Consider the following 23,235-nt stretch of genomic DNA (forward strand, 5'->3'; position numbering starts at 1 on the left):
TGGAAGCAGTCTTTGAAAGAAAGAGGAGAGGTGATCTTGCACAGAAGGAGAGCAATGATGCTTTTCTGGAATCTAAGCAAGAGTTAGGAGCATATCCCAGTGTGGCTTTAGTGAGGGATCAAATGTGCTGTCTCAGCATATCCATGCTGTGCGCTGACTTATGCTCTCAAATGGGAAGGAATCATAGGGCCTACATGGGTGTAACAGTTCACACAGGAGAAAGATGTGCAAAGAACCTGCAACGTAATTTCCTTCTTGTTTTGGAGACCTGTTTTCTGCATTTCTGCTTATGCAGTAAAGGGGATGGGCAGCCCATGGACTCCGGACCTCTCTTAATGAGGCTCCCAACACAGAGAGTGCTTTCAAAGGGCATCCCTGCCCAGGTGGGGAGGAACCAGCTCCTCACTCACCCGAGCAGGGAGAGAAGAGCCCTTTAAAAGCATGGGTTCATACCGACAATACAGGAAGCTTCCATGCAGACATTCTCTAGAGAAGGCAGATGGAGTTGTCTGCCAGAGACAAGAGAGAAAAAAAACATTGTATGCTGGTGGAGCAAGTGTCATTTTTTGTTTGGATGATGTGAATAACTGGATCAGCAATTGGTTGGACTTGATGGTCTTGGAGGCCCCTTCTAACCCTACTATTCTATGATTCTGTGATTCAATCTATTAGAAGATCTGTAGGTCCATCCACATTTCCAAAAGTAAAGTCGATGTACTTTCGGTGCCTTGAGTTCTTTGGTGCTCCAGATTTTCAGGGGTTACATCTTACATTATTTGAATTTCTTTACTTTTCTTAAGATATCTGGCATTACATTTTAATAAGTTAGTTGTGATGACACTGTAGGAAACAGGTCACTGAATGAATCATAGAATAGTAGGGTTGGAAGGGGCCTACAAGGCCATTGAGTCCAACCCCCTGCTCAATGCAGGAATCCAAGTCAGAGCATCCCTGACAGATGGCAGTCCAGCCTCGTCTTGAACGCCCCCAGTGTGGGAGAGCCCACCACCTCCCTAGGTAATTGGATCCATTGGCATATTGCTCTAACAGTCAGGAAGTTTTTCCTGATGTTCAGCCGGAATCTGGCTTCCTGTAACTTGAGCCCATTATTCCATGTCCTGCACTCTGGGATGATTGAGAAGAGATCTTGGCCTTCCTCTCTGTGACAACCTTTCAAGTACTTGAAGAGCGCTATCCTATCTGCCCTCAGTCTTCTCTTCTCAAGGCTAAACATGCCCAGTTCTTTCAGTCTGTCTTCATAGGGCTTTGTTTCCAGTCTCCTGATCATCTTTGTTGCCCTCCTCTGAACCCTCTCCAGTTTGTCTGCATTCTTCTTAAAGTGTGGTGCCCAGAACTGGACACAGTACTCCAGATGAGGCCTAACCAGTGCTGAGTAGAGGGGAACTAGTACTTCCCGGGATTTGGAAGCTATGCTTCTATTAATGCAGCCCAAAATAGCATTGGCCTTTTTTGCAGCCACAACACATTGTTGGCTCATATTCAGCTTGTGATCGACAACAATTCAAAGATCCTTCTCACTTGCAGTGTTGTTGAGCCACGTATCCCCCATCTTGTAACTGTGTACTTGGTTTCTTCTTCATCCCTATTAAATGTCATTCTGTTGTTTTCTGCCCAGCACTCCAGTCTATCAAGATCACTTTGAATTTTGTTTCTGTCTTCCAAAGCGTTAGCTATCCCACCCAATTTTGTGTCATCTGCAAATATGATCAGCATTCCCTGCACCTCCTCCTCCAAGTCATTAATAAAAATGTTGAAGAGCACTGGGCCAGGACTGAGCCCTGCAGTACCCCACTCGTTACCTCTCTCCAGTTCCCATTGAAGGTCCCATTGATAAGCACTCTTTGAGTCTGATTCTGTAGCCAACTGTGGATCCACTGGATCGTTGTTTCATCTAGCCCACTTTGAGCTAGTTTGCTCATCAGGATATCATGGGACACTTTGCCAAAAGCTTTGCTGAAGTATATGAAGTATAGGAAGTATAATTGAATTAGATAATGTATATGAGTTGTTAACAAATTCCAATCTTCTAGGCATACAAGTGGTATGAACTGGGGCATCGACGGGGTCACTTTGCATCCATCTGGCAGCGCTCTCTGTACAATGTCAAGGGTTTAAAGGCTCAACCATGGTGGACAGCAAAGGAAACGGGTTATACAGAACTGGTCAAGGTGAGCAGTGTTATTCTCTTTACTTTATAACTTTTTATCTTAAGTAGATTCCAAGGCTTCAATCCTGAATATACTTATGTGGGTGTAAGCCCCACTGAACACAGTGAAACATACTTTTGAGTAAGGATGGACAAATCTGTCAATTTTGGTTTCTCTCAGCTTTTCATTCTTCCTATCTTAAGTTAATTTTGTCCTGTTTCTGCATCAGTTTGCAATTTTTTTAAAGGTCTGTATGAAACTTCATATGGATCTCCGTGTGCATTTTTCCTAATATATAAATTCTTGTACACAGTTTTGCCAGCAATTTCCCCTAATATAATGCATTTTTATGCTGTTTTCACTAACAAATACATTTTCGAATGCATCTTTTCATGGGAGAACTGAATCACAAAATTAGGAGAAATTGCAAATACCAATTGCATTTCAGTTTGTGCATAGTTACAAATCAGGTAGGTTTGCATTAAAAAATAAACTAAACAAATTTCTTCCCTATCCCTACTTCTCAGTCAGCTTGCATAAGATTAGGCAGCAGCAGATAGAAATATAAGCTTTTATATTCCTTGTGACTGACACGATGACCCGGTTTGCAAGCAACGAACAATCCATGGGTTGTTATCCATGGGTTGTTCGGCCGCACACAGGAACAAAAACCATGCTGGCTCCCAACTGCTCACCTGCTTCCGCTTTGGTAAACAACTCAAGGACACCCCATCTCTGGGTGTGGTCTGTTATATGTGAACCCGGAACTGTGTTGTTGAGGGAGAAATAATTCAGAGTTTTAACCCATGGTTTGTTCTTGGGTTAAAACTCTGGGTTTGGGTGAAAAACTCTTAGGTGAATTTTTTTCTGTTTCTTCCACTAATCATCACAAGAAATTAAACTGATAATTGTTCAAACTTTTAGAATTATGTATTGGAGGGAAAGAATTGGAGAAGTATATTAAGTAGCAAAAAAACAAAAAAATACATGCTAGACCAGATGAAGGTGGCCGTGGTAACTCAGTAATTCACATTAATTACTGGGAGGCAAGACTTAAATTACTGAATGTTGTAATTAGTGCATAACAGGCCAATCCATTTTTCCTTGTGCACTCATAACTCTTAAAGGCTTTATTGTGACATTTAATTGCATATGGTCAGCAATGTCAGGCCAGCTGAATAAATACAAAAATCAGACTGCACTGAAGTTACTCATCTGTATTTGTAGCCCTCAAGATAGACAAGTACATTATTTATAATCACTACTCTCTGTTCTTCTTAAAGTACAACATAGTTTCTTATTAAAACTCACGTTTCGAGTAAATAAGTGTTGCTTTTCAGAATGTCAGTTGCTGGGATTTTTATTTTATGTCAAGGACAAGGCATAGCAGGGACTTTAGAGGCCTCTATTTATTTTGTTTGTTTGTACTTAGTGTGCTGTACTATTAAAAGATTAATACTCTACCTTTCAACAAAATAACACATATTATTTAGTTCTGATGCCTGCAAAAATGATAGTAAAAAAACACAAATAATCAGATTTTTCTGAATAGAATATGTTTAAATGTGAGTCAAATAATGTTCTCTTGTATCAGAAGTCTGGTTCTTCGTTCTTTTTGGCCAAGGCCTTCAGCATGCTTTCTTGTGCGAAAGTTCTGTTGAAAACAATGGGACTCAAGCACGCATTTACACGATTAAAAGCTCACATAGGCTTCTTAAATCCCATGTGGGGGTTTTGATTGTTTTTAAAGAAACTCTCATAGGAGAGAATTCTTTCTGCTATAGTTTAGAACAAAGGGTGGTAAGCCTTCAGCCTAATTTTAAAAGCCCCATGCAAGCAATCAGTTTATATCTCTGGCAAGATTGATCTGTCCCTCCCTAGGCAGCCCACTTGGTGGGGAGAGGGGAAATGTCACAAAGAGTGAGAAAAGCTGGTGAAAACAGACAGACAGAGGGGTGAGACAGAGACCTCAGAAGAAGCCATCATGGGTGAATTTCCCTGTGGGGGCTTATTGTGGCAAGGCTGCCATTTTGAATATTCAAGCCACAGTGGGGGGACACCATAGCTTGTCATTACACATGAACTCAGGAAGTGTGAGTTGTTGGGGTGGTTGACAAGCTACCCGCATCCTGGGTGCTCTTGGACCCAGAACTGTCACTTGAGGCACAGGTGAACACAGTGGCACAGAGCACTTTTTATCAGCTTAGGCTGGTATACCAACTACACCCTTATCTGGACAGAGATAGCCTAGCTACAGTTATCCATGCTCTGATAACTTCTCGTCTGGATTACTGCAACGTGTTATACATGGAGCTGCCTTTGAAAACGGTCCAGAAACTTCAGCTGATCCAAAATAGGGAAGCAAGATTGTTAACAGGGACTGGCCAAGGAGCTCGTACTACGCCAGCACTTTTCCAGCTGCACTGGCTGCCAGTCCATTTCCGAGCCTGATTCAAAGTGCTGGTGTTAACTTTTAAAGCCCTTAACAGCTTGGGGCCAGGTTATCTGAAGGATCACCTCCTCTCGTATGTGCCTGCCTGGACCCTAAGATAATTCTCAGCGGCCCTTCTCCATGAGCCCCTGCCAAAGGAAGTGAGGTGGGTGGCTACTAGGAGGAGGGCCTTTTCTGCTGTGGCACCCTGGCTGTGGAATGAGCTCCTAGTGAGGTTCGCCTGGCACCTATGTTGTACTCCTTCCGGTGCCAGGTGAAGACCTTTTTATTCTCTCAGGCATTTTAGCTTTCTAGTCTTTTAGCTTTGGTGTTTTAAATCTGTATTTTAAATCTCTGCATTGCTGCTAGGTTTTACTCTGGTTTTATTCTGGTTGTATTGTTGTTTTAATGCATTTATATTTTATATTGTTTTATCCTGTGCTTTTTTGTTTTAATTTTTGTGGACTGCCCAGAGAGCTTTGGCTATTGGGCAGTATAGAAATAAATAAACAAACAAACAAATAAATAAATCAGCCCATGAGTGTCACCTTTCTTTCTTTCTTTCTTTCTTTCTTTCTTTCTTTCTTTCTTTCATTCATTCATTTCTATACTGCCTAATAGCCAAAGCTGTCTGGGTGGTTCACCCTTGCCAGGGTCTCATGTAATGACAAGCTACGGTGCACCCCCACTGCAGCTTGAATATTCAAAATGGTGGCAGTTGCTGCAACAAAAAGCCCCATGGGGAAATTCACTCACAATGGCTTCTTGTTACATGCCAACCAGGCCTGAGAGAGAAAAGGGGTGGCCCAACCACTTTTGGATCGGGCCTCACCCACCACTGGCTTCAGGCCCACCCACTGCCAGCATGCAGACCCCAACAGACTACCTGCCCTCCCTTAAGGAATGTGGCCCTGCACAGAAGAAAGGTTCCCCACCTTTGGCTTAGGAAGTACTATCAGATGACTGCTTTTATTTGGTTGCATACCTTCATTCTCTTCCCGCATAACTGAAATGGTTTGTCCCACCTTATCTTAAATAAGAATAATGGAAGGGATGCCTGTTTGGGGGTAAAATGGCAGCCTCTATTTTCTAAGAGAAATAATGCTTGTATTTGGTCACAAAGTGGTACATAGTGACACAAAATAAGCATGGCAAGTTTCAGAACACTGACTAGAAAATGGGAAAGATTTCCACATGCTCCCATGCAGAACAGAACTCATGGATGTTTGCTCCCAAGTAGAAGTAATGCACGTAAGCACACATACTCTAACATTCATAAACTTCATGTTCTTTTCAAAGAAATATTTATGAGAATTGAGGTATCTGTCTTGTTCAAGAACTGGCACACATAACTGGTATGTCTTAAGTCTCCTTAAAATCAGCAGATTTAGTGCTTTCTATCTTCGGAAGATATCCATTTTTGTCAAAATGTACAAATCTACACGTGTAGCTATTTATAGGAACTGGAGGTCTTGCATTGTCGTGGGCTGTCTGGAAGGCGTTTGGGTCGCCTTAAATCACTCATGCTTTGAATCTTCACAGTGTTTTATATCCCCACAAATATATACACACAAGACCAACAATGCAAGGAAATCCCCACAGAGGTAAAGAAAACATCATTTCAGACTGAGACACTTGAAAGAGTCTGTTCCCCCCTCCAACCTGCTCTCCTCTCCTTTCCTTTTGGCATAAATTAGCTTTTTATGGACAAGCTTTTAAACACTCACGTCCATGTGCTGTACATTACATACAAAACATGCACAAAGATACAAAACACTGAGACACTTAGACATTTTTAACATTAATATTATTTTCACAAAGATAAACTTACATGTCAATTGGCAGCTGAGTTTGAGCAAGTGGGGCTCCATTGCTGAAACACAGCCTCTCCCCTAAGTGTCCATTAGTTTGTATACACACAAAAATTGGTTTCGATTTGGGGAAAGCAGAGCCAGATAATGCCTCCATCTCCCATCGCAGATTTATGTTTTGTGGGGAATCAGGCATTAATCTTCAGGCATTCTGATTTTTTCTTTTAATTGTAATCAAGTTTTAAAAAACCCTATTTTAGTAAGGAAACATGAGAGAAGGCAAAAATCTGTATTTCCATCTGCAATTTTGGCCTTATAATCAGTCTAGTTGATATTTGTGAACTATAAAAAAAAGAAAAGAGCGTAAGTTAAGTGAGATTTATGGAACATCTGGATGAAGCAATGCAGTGATATAGCACTATAAGGGTTAGAATAACTTATTCCTTGAGTGATACTGGCAACTGATTTTATTTGTGCTGCTTTGTATTCATAAAAGCATATGCTTCTGCTGATGCACATATAGATTTTGTTTTAACTGCTGTGATGTTTTGGATGCCTAAAGTAGTTAACCCAGTTGGAAGTTTGCCCAAGGAATTAGAAAGATAAGTTGTGGAGACGTTTCAGAAGCACATTTTCCATGTTAATGCTCTATAAAATTATTTCAATATTTGGAAAAAAGCTAATTCTAATAATGAGCTGTGTTTTTGCTGCAAGCGAAATGTGCTGTAATGTTCTCGGGAGAGTGGTAACAACCTTAATAAAGACAGCTGTTTCATTTATTTCAAAGACAGTTCTGCTTCTCCTCCTGTTATTTTTAATACTGAAAAATCTGGGCAAGGTCCTTTTTCACACAGTCCAAATTTGTGAATGGCTCAGTTCACCATTTTGCAGGTTGTTGAAAAGGGATTTAAACCCATCCAATTTGGCAGACCTAAAACTTCCCTTTGTGGTATTAATTACATAAGGTAAAAAGCGGCACCAGTCTTACTCAAATCCAATCCTTTCAAGGTTGAATCCAGTTTAGAGGTTAGTGTTAAACAAGAAAGCTATTCTCTGACCCAAGCTACAGGTAATAGCATGTCTTTAAATGTGGGTCCGCCCCATTCATGTGTAAATCAGGGTATGGGGAATGTGATTTTAAAGAGACAAAGAGGCACAGCGATGGAAGTGCTGCCTCCTCCTGGGTGCAGTGGCTTTTCTTTCAACCCACCTGGGAGAAAGGTGACTGGAGGGATCAACTGTGGTGGTAGGTGTGGAAAGTTAAGAGTGGATTCAACACTCCCTGATAGGGTAGCCATGTTGTCATCCTCCCAGTGGAAGACTCCTCAGAGGAAGAGCTGGGGCTTCTTCACACAGAGCTTTATCCTACTATTGAGATTGCTCACTCAATGGAAGTTTGTGGGCCCTTTAGATGACATTGTGAACCTCCAGGGCATCTCCTGCACTAAATGACCTTTATTCCATTGTTAAAAAGGTAAGAGATAATGGGCTATTAAATTACCCTGCTTGAGTTCCCTCCGTGAAATTGGAAAAGCTGCAAGAAGAGGAGTGAGATTAATGAAACATATGGAAGGCTCAGATAAGGGGGAGAAGGAGGGGGAAAGGGGAGGGGGGAAAGGAAGCGCATGTAAAGGGAGTCCATCGTGATCCTACATTTAAAATGGAAGCAGAAAGCCCCATTTGAAATGCAGGATTTTAGGCTGGTGTAGAGATGCTCCTGCAGAATCAGGAACCACCCGGCACCAGCAGCGCCCAGGCTCTGCCAGAAGACCAGGAGCAGAGAGCCTGCTGTACTTGTGTAGGCACCCCACTCCAGACCTTTGCCCTCAAACAGAACCGGGATGGGATGCCACAGAGGGAGTGTCTCTCATGCAGAATGGTCAACCAGACCATATGAATGGGCCAGACATATGAATTCCAGGCATCCAAGGACATGGGCCAGGTGAGGATATCACCTGTGGAGGACAAGGATTCTGCCTCAGAGGTGGAGGCAGAGAAACTCCCAAGCCTTCGGGAGACACGCCAGCTGAAAAGATAGGAACTCAGAAGGAGCACTAGACTGAGCCAGAGGCCTCCTTATGAGAAAAGGTGGAGGCTTGCTCACAAGGAGGACCTTTTCAGCTGCCATCACTTAACAGCTCACAGCTGAAGCTTGGATGTGGCTCTGACGGCCTCTGCATAAATACAGCAGCCTCTGCATAAATACAGCAGCGTAAGACTGAGAGAATGGCTGGAACCAGTGTTGACCAGAACTCCCTTAATCCAGTTTCCTTTGCCTTGGCTCTGGACTGGTTCGTGACTGATTCCAGGTGAGAGTAGTTCTGGATTGAACTCTGACTCTCCTTCTGCCTGTTCCTTGTCTGCTGTGTTGCCTTGGAAACTTGTTGCTTGTGACCTGGGCTGTTGAGACCTGGAGCTTGTCCACAGCAAGCCTTTTATCCCACAAGTTTACTGGAGCTTCTGCTTCCAGATCCTTTGTGGGATTGAGAGTGGCTCCTTCACATGCACTTCCCCTTTTTTTTTCAGGGGTGGCCTTTATCTGCAAGTTCTATATGTTTCATTATACAGCTACAAGATGACAATTTCAATTTGTGCTTTTTTATTACTTCATTATCTCTGTTTCAAGTAAAGCCACGGAAATGGTCAGAAAGCACGGGAGAGGTGCTGAACGTTGACGCCATCATGTAAAGGACCTGCAAACCTCTGTGACTAACCAACCTCAATAGCAGGATAAAAGCCCTGTGTGGAGAAGCCCCTTGTATTTTGCCTGATCCCCGTTTCTGCTGACCACCTTGAAACTCTTTGACCTCTGAAGCTGCAGCTGCTAGGCTCAGACTCTGGAAACAAGACATACGTGTCCTACTTTATAGAGGACGGTCCTCTGTTTGAAGGGCTGTCCAGTTCAAGTCTGCTTTAAAGGGGAAGGACCCTAAAGAGCTAGAGCAGGGTCTTTGACATTGCTCATCAACAGTTAGCACCTCCACTGCAGCCTGAGCAGCAGGCACACAGGTCACCTTGTCATAGTCTTCCCTAATATGGTGGGATAGGTGCATTGTATTTCTATTTACAATGGTTAGGGCCTTTGGGGTGGGTAAGGGTATTTTTAAATAATGTTTTAATGTATAATTTCACTGTTTTAAATTGTACCATTATACTTCGCCCAGAGTAGCCGGGTGACCAGCCAGATGGGTGATTAAGAAATAAAATAAATAAATAAATATTTAAGTTACAATAACGATGTTTAAATTTGCTCTATGCATAGAAATTAGCATATGCAAATTTTATGAAAATCAATACCCCCTTCTTCCCTTTTTTTTTTTGATGCAGCATACACTCTTTTTTGATGATGTGTCAGTGGCCACCCTGCTACCTGATCATGTGCCTCTTTTACTCCTTAAATCACCGCCATACCTGAACCTCAATTTACCCTGGACAGGATACCCCTCTGTTCAAAAATGCAATTCTGTTCCTCTCACATGCAGCTTGTGCCTCAGTTTAACAGCGTGGAAGTGAATATTGCTTATTGTGGGCTGAGGGTCAAACTAGTTGCCATGGTAAGCATGTGACTGGCCCTGGTGTGCTCGGTTTTTGCTTATTAAATAATTGTTGTGTGACTGCAGCATGCGAGGAGAAGGGATTTAATGCCCCCCGCCCCATGTTCCTGATCCAGATCACCCCACACCACTATGGAGTAAACAAAAGCCAAGCACCCAAAGGCAAATCATGCACTTAACATGTTTAGTTTGGCCCTTAGTTATGGTTACTTTGAGTGATGATGAAAGCCAGGAAGGTAAGTCCCACCTGTGCTTCAATTCAGGGCCATCAGTCAGTACTGAGGATTGAGTTTGGATAAGCTGGGGAGAAGTGACCTTCCACCCACTCTGCCCACCCACCTTATTGCAAATGATGCTGTGACTATGACCGAATTGAATTCCGCATAGGCCTTAAGAAAACCACAATTTTTTTTGGCTATGCATCAGGGAAGGAAGGAAGGCACAGTTTTTATACTGAACTGTAAGTAAAACTCTTCCCTGTGCCATGGTGAATTGATATTGCCTTTTTAAGGGCACAATCCTATCAGGATAGACTGCTGCCTCTGAACTTGGAGGCGACTGCCTATCCAATGCAGGGCAGGAGCAGTGCGGAGGGGATCTTCTGCTCTGCACTTCAGCCACTCTGCATTTGCAGCTAGACAGCCGATTTCGGCTGTGTAGCCACAGGAAGTCGGAGCGGGGGGGAGGTTTCCAACGCTGGACGACGCATAGGAAGCATTGGAATGGCACCTCCGCGCTCCCTGTCCTAGCCCGCCCCCAGGAACACCCTGGTTTTGCTGCTCTGTGCTGCTCTTATGAGCGTGGGGCCAATCTACGCTGCCTACGAGAGGTTGGTTCTCAGGGAACCGACCTCAGAGCGCAGGCTCTGAGGTTGGTTCCTGCGAACCGACCTATCCTATGTTTGTCTAGCCGCTAACCAGCAGCCATAGGATTGCGCCCTAATTTATTTTATTTAAAATATTTCTTGGCTGCCTTTCTGGGCAGAAGCCCTCCCTTGCCCCCTTTCAGCTTCAGGTCTACCAGAAGCTATTAGTGTTGCAAGCAAATAATTCTTGTTTCTCCTCCGTCAATTAGTTAGATTATTTGGGGATCCTCAAAAGTATCCTTCATATTTTTTCTAGTTAAATCAAAAATGCTGCTGGCAGTAAAAGGAAATAAATAACGCAGGTGACTGCACATCTTTTCCTAATAATGCTACTTTGACATTTAGAAAGGATCCCGTGCTAGGAAGGGCTATAGCTTAACAATAGAGCATGAGCATGCATGTCACATAAACATAATAACAAAATAACTGGGCATGATTGATTAAGCTACATCCTGCGCTGTCAGCTTTCAAAGTAATTTGGAATTTATTTGACCAGTAAGATTCAATTAATTAGCATGTGGCAGATTTCTTTGTACACCTGAGGAAGGACCTCAATGGTAGCCTTGTTTATGTGACATGGAAGCTCTATCTGGTCTTTTCTGTGACAATCTCAGATGGCTGAAGGGCTGGTAAATGCCTTTACCCATGTCCCTGGAGGACTAGAATTCGTACATCTGGTCCATCAGATGACCATTCTGCGTGAGAGACACTCCTTCTGTTGCATCCCATGTCCTGGTTCTGTTTGAAGGCAGAGGTCTGGAGTGGGGAGCCTACACAAGTATAGCGGCTCTCTGCTACAGACCTTCAATGCCTGGAGCCCTGTAAGGCCAGGCGATGGGGACGTAACAGGGTGGGCGGGATAGGCCTAGCTAGTGTATCCCCACTCTCCTTTCACACAATTCTATTCTCATGAGATCTAGAATCCTGCATAGAGTTCTGGTCCTTAACCATTATAACCATTCATATATCTGTGATATTATGTATTGCTTTTTGGGGAATGAAAGCAGTGCCCAGTCAATTGCATGGCAGTAGCACATAACCACTGGCTTTGACAGCACTTCTGTGTAGTTAAATAGTAGCAAAAAAATTGCTTCATATAGTGGCACACAACTTGAAATGATTTAGGAAACAGAAGAGAAAGGTTTTGTTTTGCTGATGAAATTAAGTTGCAAATTAAGAGGATTAACGCTGCTTAATATAAGTAAGTAGATGGGGAATTCATGGGATGCTTTGTCTAGTAGAATGTGAAGATAGCACATGCTATTTGTTATTGCATTAGTTATCTTTGTGGGCTAAAAAATTCATTGCCCTTTCTTTAAGGATTTTCTGTAATGCAAATACATGCCATTCAAATCTGTGTGTGTGTGTGTGTGTGTGTGTGTGTGAGTGAGAGAGAGAGAGAGAGAGAGAGAGAGAGAGAGAAAGAAAAGGGGTGGCGGAGAATCCAGCCTCCCAGAGTCCATGGTGGAACGGACCATTCCCCCCCCCCCGCAAACTTTGTCGTGGACGGATCCTACCTGGCACCAGCCAGGTCCAGGTCTGTCCACTGAGTCCTAGTGTCCACTGCCGGTGTGCGGATGCAAATGGTGTCCGGTGTAGTGGATGCCATTTGCGTCCCTGCTCTTTTTGTGATGGGCTACATAAAGATTTACGTAGCCTATCACGAAAGGACCAGGGATGCAAATGGTGTCCACTCCACTGGATGCCATTTGTGTCCGCACACTGGCAGGGCAGTGGACAGAAGTATGGCTGCGGATGAGCCTGGCCGGCAGCTCCGCGGACTCGCCGCAGAGTGGAGCAGGCCAGGGAAGATTCCGGGGGGAGGAACGGATCGCCTCCCACCCCCGCGGACCCCCCAGGCGGGTCGGTGAATGGGGTTCGTACACCCCTAGGGGTAAGGCTGCACATAGTGGAAAGTGGATGGCATTCTTCCTTTGTACAGAGGCACTTATAAGTTTATTCTAGGGATGTGCAAGATTCCGAAGCATGGTGGCCATTTTGTGCTTAATCCGCCATTTTGAGCAACCCCTAACACACCAATATCAATTGCTACCTCTACTAGTGAAAGGCAGCATTGCAGTCTTTTCATCTCCATAGACAAACTTTAAGATTATCCCCCACAGACATCTCCCACCTTGTGCAAATAACCCCCAGTCTAAATGAAGAAGGGAAAGAAACAACACCCTGACACAGGTGAGATGTACGGGAAGATGAAGAAGGAGACAGGGCTCCTAAAAGAATAGCTAACAGCCTGTGGAACAGAAATATGTGTCTGAAAAGTCCGAATCAAACTGAATGTAGGGCAGAAAGAATCTCTATGGGCGGAATGATATTAGAAATAACAGTAAGACTCGCCTCTTGGCTCCCACATGCTGAATGGCAACCGCCTCTTGAATTTTGCGCCACTGCAGACAAGCAAGGGGGCAGCGTCTGATCCTCGCTAGCTCAAGAAGCCTGGCCCTGACTGGATGAAGTAAATGGAACTTCCTCTTTCGTCACACTAGTAGTTTTACTGCACGCATTGATTAGCACAGAGCCTTATGATAAACGCGTTCAGTTTTTTACAAAAATTTAAAAACGGGAGAAAATTGACATTTATATTAAAATGACGGGATGGTCAGGAAATATGAAAAAAATGGTACTGTCCCGTTTAAAACGGTACGTATGGTCAGCCTAGTTAGGGGTTGCTCAAAATGGCGGATTAGGTACAAAATGGCTTCCATGCTTTGGAATCTTGCACACCCCTAGTTTATTCCTACTGCTAGTAGTGGAAACTACAGAGTTTTAGCACCCCCACTCGTCAGCAGAGAACTTAGAAAGAGAAGCTCTGACACCATTCCTAGCAAGAGGATAGTAGCAGGTTTCCAGGCCAAAAGTCCAGGCCTAGAATCTTTGTCTTTCCCAGTAGCAACGTATGGCTGTGAGAGCTGGACTATAAGGAAGGCTGAGCGCAGAAGAATTGATGCTTTCGAACTGTGGTGCTGGAGAAGACTCTTACGAGTCCTCTGGACTGCAAGGAGGTCAAATCAGTCCATCCTAAAGGAAATCAACCCTGACTGCTCATTGGAAGGACAGATACTGAAGCTGAAGCTCAAATATTTTGGCCACCTAATGCTAAGAGAAAACTCACTGGAAAAGACCCTGATGCTGGGAAAGATTGAAGGCAAAAGGAGAAGGGGATGGCAGAGGATGAGATGGCTAGATAGCATCACCGATGCAATGAATGTGAACTTGAGCACACTTCGGGAGAGAGCGCAGGACAGGAAGGCCTGGCGTGCTGTGGTCCATGGGGTCACGAAGAGTCGGACACAACTGAACAACAAGAAGAATCTTTGTCCTGGAAGAGGGCATGGGTCAGCAGCAGCTATGTTAGAATACTGCCTGTCCAATGTGCTGTAACACTGCTTCTGTTTGACTCCAGTAAATCTCACAAGATCTGGCCACCCAGTTGATACAAGGAAACAAGTTTACACACAAACATATTATTAAGCACGGTGTTCTTAAAGTTAGTTTCAGTATCCCCTGCATGGTAATCGGCTTACAGTAGCCCCATTCCTGGCTCCCCACATTCTCATGCTCTGAAGCCATTCCACCCCAACCCAGCTTGGATCATGGCAAAGCCACTCCCCCTCAGGCTTCACTGGCTTTGGGCCTCCTTCCTCCATGAGTGGAGCTGCGAAGAAGGTAAGCATATCAGTCTGCCAGCCACCCATTTTATCTCTATTTTAGATGCCAGAATAGGGGAAGAAAGCAGTTTCCATCCCAGAAAACTGAGAAGAGAGCAGGCCATCAACATCCCCAGTTATAGAAGATGGTTCCAGAGGCATCTGTCTTTCTCTACTCATGTATGGGAGTAGAGAGAGAGAGAGAGATGCCCCTGGAGACACTTTTAAAATCTGCTGTCGCTGCTATTTTTTTTTTGTATTGTTCATTCTTGTTTTAATTTAATTTAAAGAATTTAATTTAAAGAATTTAATAATTCTTGTTTTCTTGTATTTGCTATTAACAGTTTTTGGCAAATTTTGTAGATCACCTTGACAGTGGATTTTGTAATGGCAGTTTATACAATGACAACAACAATAATACATTAATAATAATCTAGGCATCCCAACATCAATGGAGAACTGCTTTCTTTAGTTGTTTGCAGCATTCATTTCCTGTAGGGTGGCAAGTTTCAATGAGCACCCAATTCAGAATAGTGTCATAGCATATATAATCTAAGATCTATAATTAGATCAGAAGATATCTTCCCCATTAATGTGTTGTGATTTATTTTTTTGCTGGTTCTTATTTTGGTTATGATATTTGTGAATGGTGTGTGTGTGTATACACATATATGAGAGATATTAAATCTTAAATGCTTGCAACAGGGCATGGTGGAAAGCTCTGGAGATTTAACACATCATTACAGAGTTAAAAGTAGAGTTGTGCACAAATGGCCTCTTAGAATTCTCTACCCTATTTATGGGCAGGGAAATTTGGGAGCGGGGGACAATTTCATCGAATTTCTTCAGGGCGAGGAGAAATTCTCAGTGGTTTCTCACAGGCAGGGATTGTAGCACAGCATTTTTCTTTTTCATTAGAGTTTTTTTTTTGGGGGGGGGGGTTGTACTGCCACTGTAAGTGGCAACAGCATCAACTGTCTTGGCAGGCTGGCCCCCAATTTGCATCCACCCCAATGCAGGTGGGGCAGTGTTGTGTCTAGCTCCAGGGAAGAGATGGAGCTAGTGCTGTGCCAAAATCTGTCCTCCAATTTCCTGAATGTTTTCTTCCCTCATGAAAGAGGCTTCAGTTTTTCTGCCTTGTTCTCAGGGTGTTTTATAATTTCTTTTGAATTTCTTTTGGTGGTGTTTCTGAGCTTACCTAATCACTGGAAGGTAGCTGGGTGTTTATTTTCTTTCTTTCTAGTGCACATCTCTCCACTGCTCTGTGGCCTCCCTGGCTACCCATGCTTCCTGATCTGAAGAAGCCCTCTGGAAGGAGTTACTTCATGATGTCTTCCCCTGGGCTTTAACTGAGGTGTGGGAAGCCAAGGAGGATACACGCTGCTGGAGAGATGATTGTATAATGAAAAACAGGACACTTGTTCACACTCCTTGGCCACCCACCTCCTAAGTAAAGTAAGCACAAGAAACCTGAGCCCATCCTATAAGGATTTCTCCAAAATTTTCTTCTTTGAATTTCTTTTTGAAAGCAATTTCTTTTCATCAAATTGAATGAGAATGGTCGAAAAAAATGTGGGAGAAGTTTTTGGCACAGCACTAGTTAAAAGATGTGTACATTGTGCTGTTTTCAGTTTTGGAATTCCAACTGTATTCTCAGTGCTCTGGTAACTTGCATTGGTTTTGAAAATTCTGTTGTGCTATGACTGTGAAGATCAATACTCTTGTTAGCTCATAGTATAAAATGATCTGCTGAACATCCCTTAGGCAAATCAAAAGCAAATTAAAGTGGAGGCCACTCCAGTAGGTAGCTGGGGATTATTATTTAATTTTTTTTAATGATACAATGGTAATTGAAACTGAGAAACTACATGGAGGTCTTTTGTGTTTTTTTTTGTTTTTTTAATCCTTAACTGGGTGAAAAATGGAAAAAGCGAAACCTGTTAATGATGATGAATGCTTTCCTGCTGCTGTGTTTGTTTTTAAGTCAGAAATATTAGAATGCTCTCTAAATACTAGCAGAATGTATGACTTTTGTGATATTTTGGCCTTGTCAGTCCTTAGAAAGAAGCTGGAAAGTGATTCGGGATGAAGGGCTTGCTGTGATGGACAGAGGAAAGGGACTCTTTCTGCCTGAAGACGAGAACTTGAGGGAAAAAGGTGACTGGAGCCAGTTTACCTTATGGCAGCAAGGTGTGTAAGCACTTACCCTCACTTTTTTCCTCTTCTCTCCCTCCTGTTACTCAGTTTCCATGCTGCAATTGTAATATAATGGAAGAATTGTAATTTCAGTGGCGAGGAATTTGTTTCTCTGAAGTTAAGATACTATGCAACAAAAACAGGTGGCTGTTCTAGAGCTGGTGACACAGTGCTGGCTCCACATTTGTGGGCTCTTTGGGGCAAGGTTCTCTCAGTGGGCCCACATCTTCACTTGCTACTCACCATTATCCATTCACTTGTCCCCTTCCTCTATGTCCAATCCTGTCAGTCTCGCTGAGCGAGAGAATGAAGCAAAGGGTGCTCCTCCTTGTTCCTGTCACTGCTCACTCTCCCAGGGAGGACAGGCAAAAAGGGAGTGACAGCAAGGAGGAGGAAGAACAGGGCCAGGGGGCTCCAGGGATTGGTTGTAGGCCCTCTGCTGAGGATAGACCTTGGCAGTCACCCGATGATGCAGATCCTGGAAACCAGCATGGGGTTGAGCTTCGAAAACAGTGGGGGAGACGTGTGGCTCTCTAGATGTTGTTTGACTACAACTCCCATCCTCCCTGACTGTTGGCTGGGGCTGATGGGAGTCTACCAACATCTGAAGGGCCACATGTCGTGTCCCCCCCATTCTATAATGATACACGTGATTTCTGTTGTGCCTGAAGACGTTTTCACATGGACAAGCTCATTGCTTGATGACGTCAGCATCAAGTGATGATTTGTATGTGTAGATGGGCCATCCCAGATATAACACACTGACAGGACTTTCATTTGGTCTTATCTGAACCCAAATGGCTTATCAGCTGTGTCAGTTCACACATCCAGCTGTGTGATATTAAATGTTACTATTACACACAATGTAAATGTACAGTATAAAGAAACTGAACAAAGGGCATGCATCAGGCCTGACTTGCGAAACATTTGAAGCATCCAGGATTGCCACAGTCTTGTGCTCCAGAGCCCAGCGGGTAGGTTGTTGCTTGTGCTCAGGATCGGCCTGATTTTGTTTACTTATTCATTACATCTGCCAATCCATTACCATCCCACCTTTCCACACTAAGCAAAATATACCACCACAATATACAATGGTGAGAAAAAGTTTGTGAATCCTGTAGGATTGTCACATATTTCCAACCTAAAATGTTATTAGATCTTAATCTAGCCCCATAATCCTGGATAAAGAACAATAGATAACCTGATTAAATAAATGACACGTGAACACAATGCTTTTGCAACATTTTTTAATCCACAACTGATTCAACGTTCAATATCCATGTGTGAAAAAGTATGTGAAACTTTAGACTGAGTACCTGGTGGCACCCCCTTGAGCAGCAATGACTTCAAGTAAGCATTTCCTGTAACTGTTGGTCAGTCTCTATCATCAGTTTTGAGGACCTTTGGCCCATTCCTCCTTACAGAACTGCTTCAACTCCATGACATTTGAGGGCTTCCTTGCATGAACAGCTCACTTCAGGTGCTGCCACCATTTCAATGGGGTTTAGCTCCGGACTTTGACTAGGCCATTCTAAGACACAGAATTTCTTCTTCTGCAGCGATTCATTTGTAGATCTGCTTGCATGTTTAGGATCATTGTCTTGTTGTAATACCCACTCTTGGTTCAGCTTCAGTTCATGGATGGATGGCCTGACATGTTCCTCCAGAACTTTCTGATATGCTGCAGAATTCATGGTTGTGTCAATGATGGCAAGGCATCCAGTTCCTGAGGCAGGAAAGCAGGCCCAAACCATCACATTCCCACCACCATGCTTGACAGTTGGGATGAGGTTCTTCTGTTCAATCTCAATGTTTGTTCTTCACCAAACATAACATTGCTCATTGAGGCCAAAAAGTTCTACCTTTGACTTGTCTGTCCAGAGAACATTGTTCCAGAAGTCTTGGGGAACATCTATGTGATCTTTAGCAAACCTCAGACGGGCAGCAATGTTCTTTTTAGAGAGCGATGGTTTCCTCCTGGCTATCTTCCCATGTACACCATTCTTGTTCAGCTTTTTTTTCTGATTGTTGAGTAATGAACACTCACATTAGCCAAGGTGAGAGTGCCTGCAGATCCCTAGATGTTACTCTGGGGTTCTTTTTTACTTCCTGGATGATGTGCTTGTTTGTTCTTGGAGAGATTTTGGTAGGACGGCTGCTCCAGGGTAGAGTGACTGTGGTCTTGAACCTTTGCCATTTGTAGACTGTCTGACAGTGGATTGGTGGAGCTCTGACTCCTTAGAAATGGTTTTGTAACCCTTTCTAGACTGATGAGCAGCTGCTTTTCTGAGGTTCTCAGGGATGTCTTTTGATCATGGCATGACGTGTTTCCACACAACTGTATCATGAAGACCAAAATCACAAAAGTTTCTGATCCTTTTATAGGATGGGGCCTCCAAAACTCATCCCTGAAGACCTACCTGATTACTTAAACATTCAATTCTAATTATTCCCTTTAATTGAGCTGATGCAACCAGGGGTTCACTTACTTTTGCACATACCCTTAGTCTTTTTACCTAATTTATACATCATTTTATTTCACAAGACACAGAAGTGGTTAATATGAACCCTACTGGATATTTAGAAAAGGATTGGGTTTGATTCATGGCATTTCTGTAATTATCATTGGGGTTCACAAACTTTTTCTCACCACTTTCATAAAATATAGCAGTTTGGATCTTCAGTTCACTTAATTGGGAATGGGGAGGTTATTTCCGTCAGCTCCTTCCTCCATCTGCAGCCCCCTGCACTATATCCTGGACCATTCCCTAGGGGGGAGCATGGGGAGGGGCTGTAGAGGGAAGGGGGAGGCAGGAAAGGTCCATTCCATAAATATGAACTTTGCTCTGTTCACAGAAGAAAAGTTAGAATCCAAGCCAATATAAACAAAGCAGCATATCCAAAACACATAAAAGTAGCAGCTAGAAAAATAGGGAAATAAAAACAGCAGCCAAGTAAACTAAACACCACCAGAGCTTGACAGACCAAAGGTGCAATTGGCATATTTTGAACTTGGGAAGGAATTGTTCCTTTCACTAGGTGAGATTGGATACTGAGGCTATGGATTATTTGTCTTATGCAACGTGTGACTAGACTTCTTGTCTAGGCTTGGCTTCTTCGAAGCTGTATTTTCTGCATGCATGTTTTTGCGCCAGCTCAGAGATGGGTGTTAGAGTACATAATGCTGTCACACTGTTAAAGCTAAGCAGATGTCAGCCTGTATGGGAGATGGCCTGGTAGCCCCCTGTAAATAACTCTAAGCTTCCTGAAAGAAGAGAATGAAATGAAATAATCCTTCTTTGTTTCTATTGTTCTCTGCTTGTGGTCTAATGTAGGCTGCTCTGTATGGAGCTGGTGGCTGGGTTTTCCGCCATCACGCAAATGGAGGGAGGACAGGATGAAATGGTCTCCAAACTCTGTTTCTGTGATTTTAGCATGACACTATATGCAACTGAGGAAAAATAAATTTGCATCCTTTATAGTGTACAGAATCCTCTTTCCTACATGTATCTACAGAATATATTTGCATTTCTCTTGTGGAAGGCTTGGACTTGCTTTAAACCTAACAAAGTGAGTGATGCACAATTATAAAGTGCCCTAAGGGAAAGTAAACTGGCAAAGAAGAAGTACCCTCATGTCACATCCCAGCTGCAATTCTGACACCTGAAATTAATATGAGGCAAAGCAGGAACTCTAATGTAGGTGAGCAGTGAAATGTGAGGCCTGGGTGCTTTTTAGAGGAGTATAGAAGCAGTTACAAAAGAAAATGTGAAAATGTTAAAAGAATTCTGTTTGGTGCACCCCCGTTTACAAGAGAATTTACTTAGGCGTCTCAGAATGTGAGTCCAGAATAATGGTGCCTGTACTCTGTGCAAATCATGAGCCCTTCACCGCTTGGGTGTGATAACCGGTGGATAACAATTTAACATTTTTCATTTGTTACATTTTATTCCATGATTTGTTGAAGGAGCTCAGGGTGGTATACATGGTTCTCCCCGACAACAACTCTGTGTGAGGTAGGTTAGTCTGAAAGAGGAAGAGAGGGGGGATGTATCTGTGTGTGCATGCATGTGGCGTACACACACACAGATATCTAAATATAAAACTGGGTCAAGGTCACCCAGGGAGCTTAATGGCTGAGTAGAGATTTGAACCCACATTTTCTCAGTCCTAGTCCAATAGCCTACCCCAGGAGTGGGCAACGTCTGGGGGTGAGGGGGTTCATTGACCCCCAGAACTCTCCGTGGGCTACATTTGACCCCTGTCACAGCCAAAATTACCACCAAATTTGCCATGGTGGCAAAAAAGTGCTGGTTTTGTAAGAAAACATGCACAGGAAGCACATACTGTGTTTACAAGCAGAATTGCACTTGCGGGAGGCTTCCAAGAGCACAATTCTGCTTCCAAACTATACTCATGCTCCATGTCTTGTTTTCTTGCAAAATTGCTTCTTTTTTCCGCTGCTGCCATGGCAGCAAATCTAGCAGCAGCAGCAAGGTCAAAGGGGCCGGAAATATAGCCACAGTGGGTCACATGTTGCCCACTCCACTCTAACCACTACACTGGTATCTTTTCTCCCAATGCAAATGGGAGCTTCATAGGCAGGAATGTAGTGATGTTCGTTGGGACTGGAATGCTGATATAAAGGCTTTTAAAAAAACATATACACCCATGCCATGGTCCTGTTTTCAAGTCCTTCAGCTGCTGTTTAAACATATATGTGTGTGTGTATTTATACACACACACACACACACACACACACACATATTAAAGGCTTTATCGCATAGTTAACATAATGTGTAGTGTGGTCCTAATTCTGATGTACTTAAGTTTCCTAATATGAAAAAGAGTTTCATAATCCATGATACAGAATTTTTTGCACCTGTGAGGAGCCACCAAGGGAGGGGGGGAGGGAGGGGGTGGGGGAGGGATAGAGAAGTGAGCATGCCAGTGAGACAAGCTATCTGTTCTTGCAGTCTGAGATCCCACGATAGATCTTGGCTACTTGGTAAGGCACATATTTTTCAACCATTGAAACTGGTGGGATATTTTTGTACAGGGATGGACATATTACAAGGCAATTTGTGGAGCTTTAGGTTGTAGGGCACTCCAAAAGTACTCTAGATTTATGCCATAATGCACATGGTTTAGAAATGTGGCCTGACACATACAGCATACATCTGATGTTATTTACAGGACCAGGCTTTTGTACAATTGGACACCCTTTTGCTCACTTCACAGGGTACATGGCTAAAACTAGTTTCATTTTGTGTCCAGGTTTGTCCTCTACACTCCTGTGGCTCTCAGCATACTTTCACAAGCCCTCTGCATGATCATTTCTGACCTCTGGCAAGAGCAATCTGTCCCTCTGTACCTTCTCCAACTGGCAGCCTACTGAGGGGGGGGGAGGAGGGAAAGAGAGACAAAAGAGGGTGGCCCACCTATTTGGGGGTGAGGCTCCACCCACTGCTGGAATATGGTTCCTGACAGATTACCCAGCAGGGAATATGGCAGTGGAGGCTGGTGGCAGTGAATCCGCTCCAGATTTCAGTCAGAACTCTAAAGGAGCTAGGTGGTTCTGACTGCTTTTGACTGAAACCCGGAGCGGATTTACTGCCCCACTGACATCAGAGCCACCAGCCTCCACTGGAATATGCCCTTTAGTAGAAAAAAGATTGCCCACCCTTGCTTTAGTGGGTGGCTGCTAATTGTGATGGGGTGGCCAAGTACTACCTGCACCAGCACATAGTAGGGAAAGGGGGAGAGACAGAAACCTGTTTCTTGTTACTTTCAGCACCTAAGCACTAGTTGCCAAGCGCAGGTCAGCATGTGGCTTTTGGAACCCTTACACACAATGCATATCTTCTGCTTATAAATCTTATTGTCCTGGGATTTTCGAATCTGATGGATAACTGGAGAACTTGGAGGTTGATTAGACTTTTGTGTTTAGAATTCAAATTGCCAATGCCTATGTTCTCTTTTTTTCTTTCACCCTCACTCTAGGAAGAAAAAATGAAAAAGCTTGTAACAGCGTTCCCAAAACATGTGCCTTATTGGAACGTTTCCCGGAGGCTACTGGATGCAGAAGAGGGCAGGTACTAACTGATAGTTTTATACACGTGTGTATATACGTGCTCACACAGAGAATATATATATATATATATATATATATATATATATACACACACACACACACACATACACACACACACACACACACACACACACATATATGTACGTATCAGCTTTAGATTTACATCTCTAAAATAGAAATGATAATGACCTACAAAAGTATACGCTTGTCGTACAGGCTGTCAAAACAATGAATAATTGATTCTGCAAAAAGAAGGTGAGCAATTCAGTAGGTTTGGTTTGTACAGGAAAACGCTGATGTGAGCTCCGCCATTCCTGTTCGCCTCTGCAGGGAGTTTATAAATTGGGTCAGAATAGAAAGGTGAAGTCGCAATGTCAGTTTTTATACATAGTCCAGGGTTCTCAAAACCATGAATGTGCACTGTCTCTCTGAAAGGGTACACTGGGGTCAC

At 43.4% G+C, this 23,235-nt stretch overlaps 1 protein-coding gene across 10 annotated transcripts in view; it reads left to right on the top strand.

Moving 5' to 3' along the window:
- The window catches only part of ASPH (aspartate beta-hydroxylase), a 198,530-nt gene that overhangs the window by 142,780 nt on the left and 32,515 nt on the right, over window positions 1-23,235 (top strand). For all 10 annotated transcript variants that reach the window (XM_084849445.1, XM_084849446.1, XM_084849447.1 and 7 more), the window contains 3 exons: window positions 2,052-2,189; window positions 16,549-16,684; window positions 22,694-22,785. In XM_084849445.1, the coding sequence (XP_084705571.1) occupies window positions 2,052-2,189; window positions 16,549-16,684; window positions 22,694-22,785 (366 nt within the window). The remainder of the gene's footprint in view (window positions 1-2,051; window positions 2,190-16,548; window positions 16,685-22,693; window positions 22,786-23,235) is intronic.

The sequence above is a fragment of the Heloderma suspectum genome, chromosome 4 (assembly GCF_057233095.1).
Source record: "Heloderma suspectum isolate Gila_16-S chromosome 4, 16-S_ref, whole genome shotgun sequence".
In the NCBI taxonomy this organism is placed as follows: Eukaryota; Metazoa; Chordata; class Lepidosauria; order Squamata; family Helodermatidae; genus Heloderma; species Heloderma suspectum.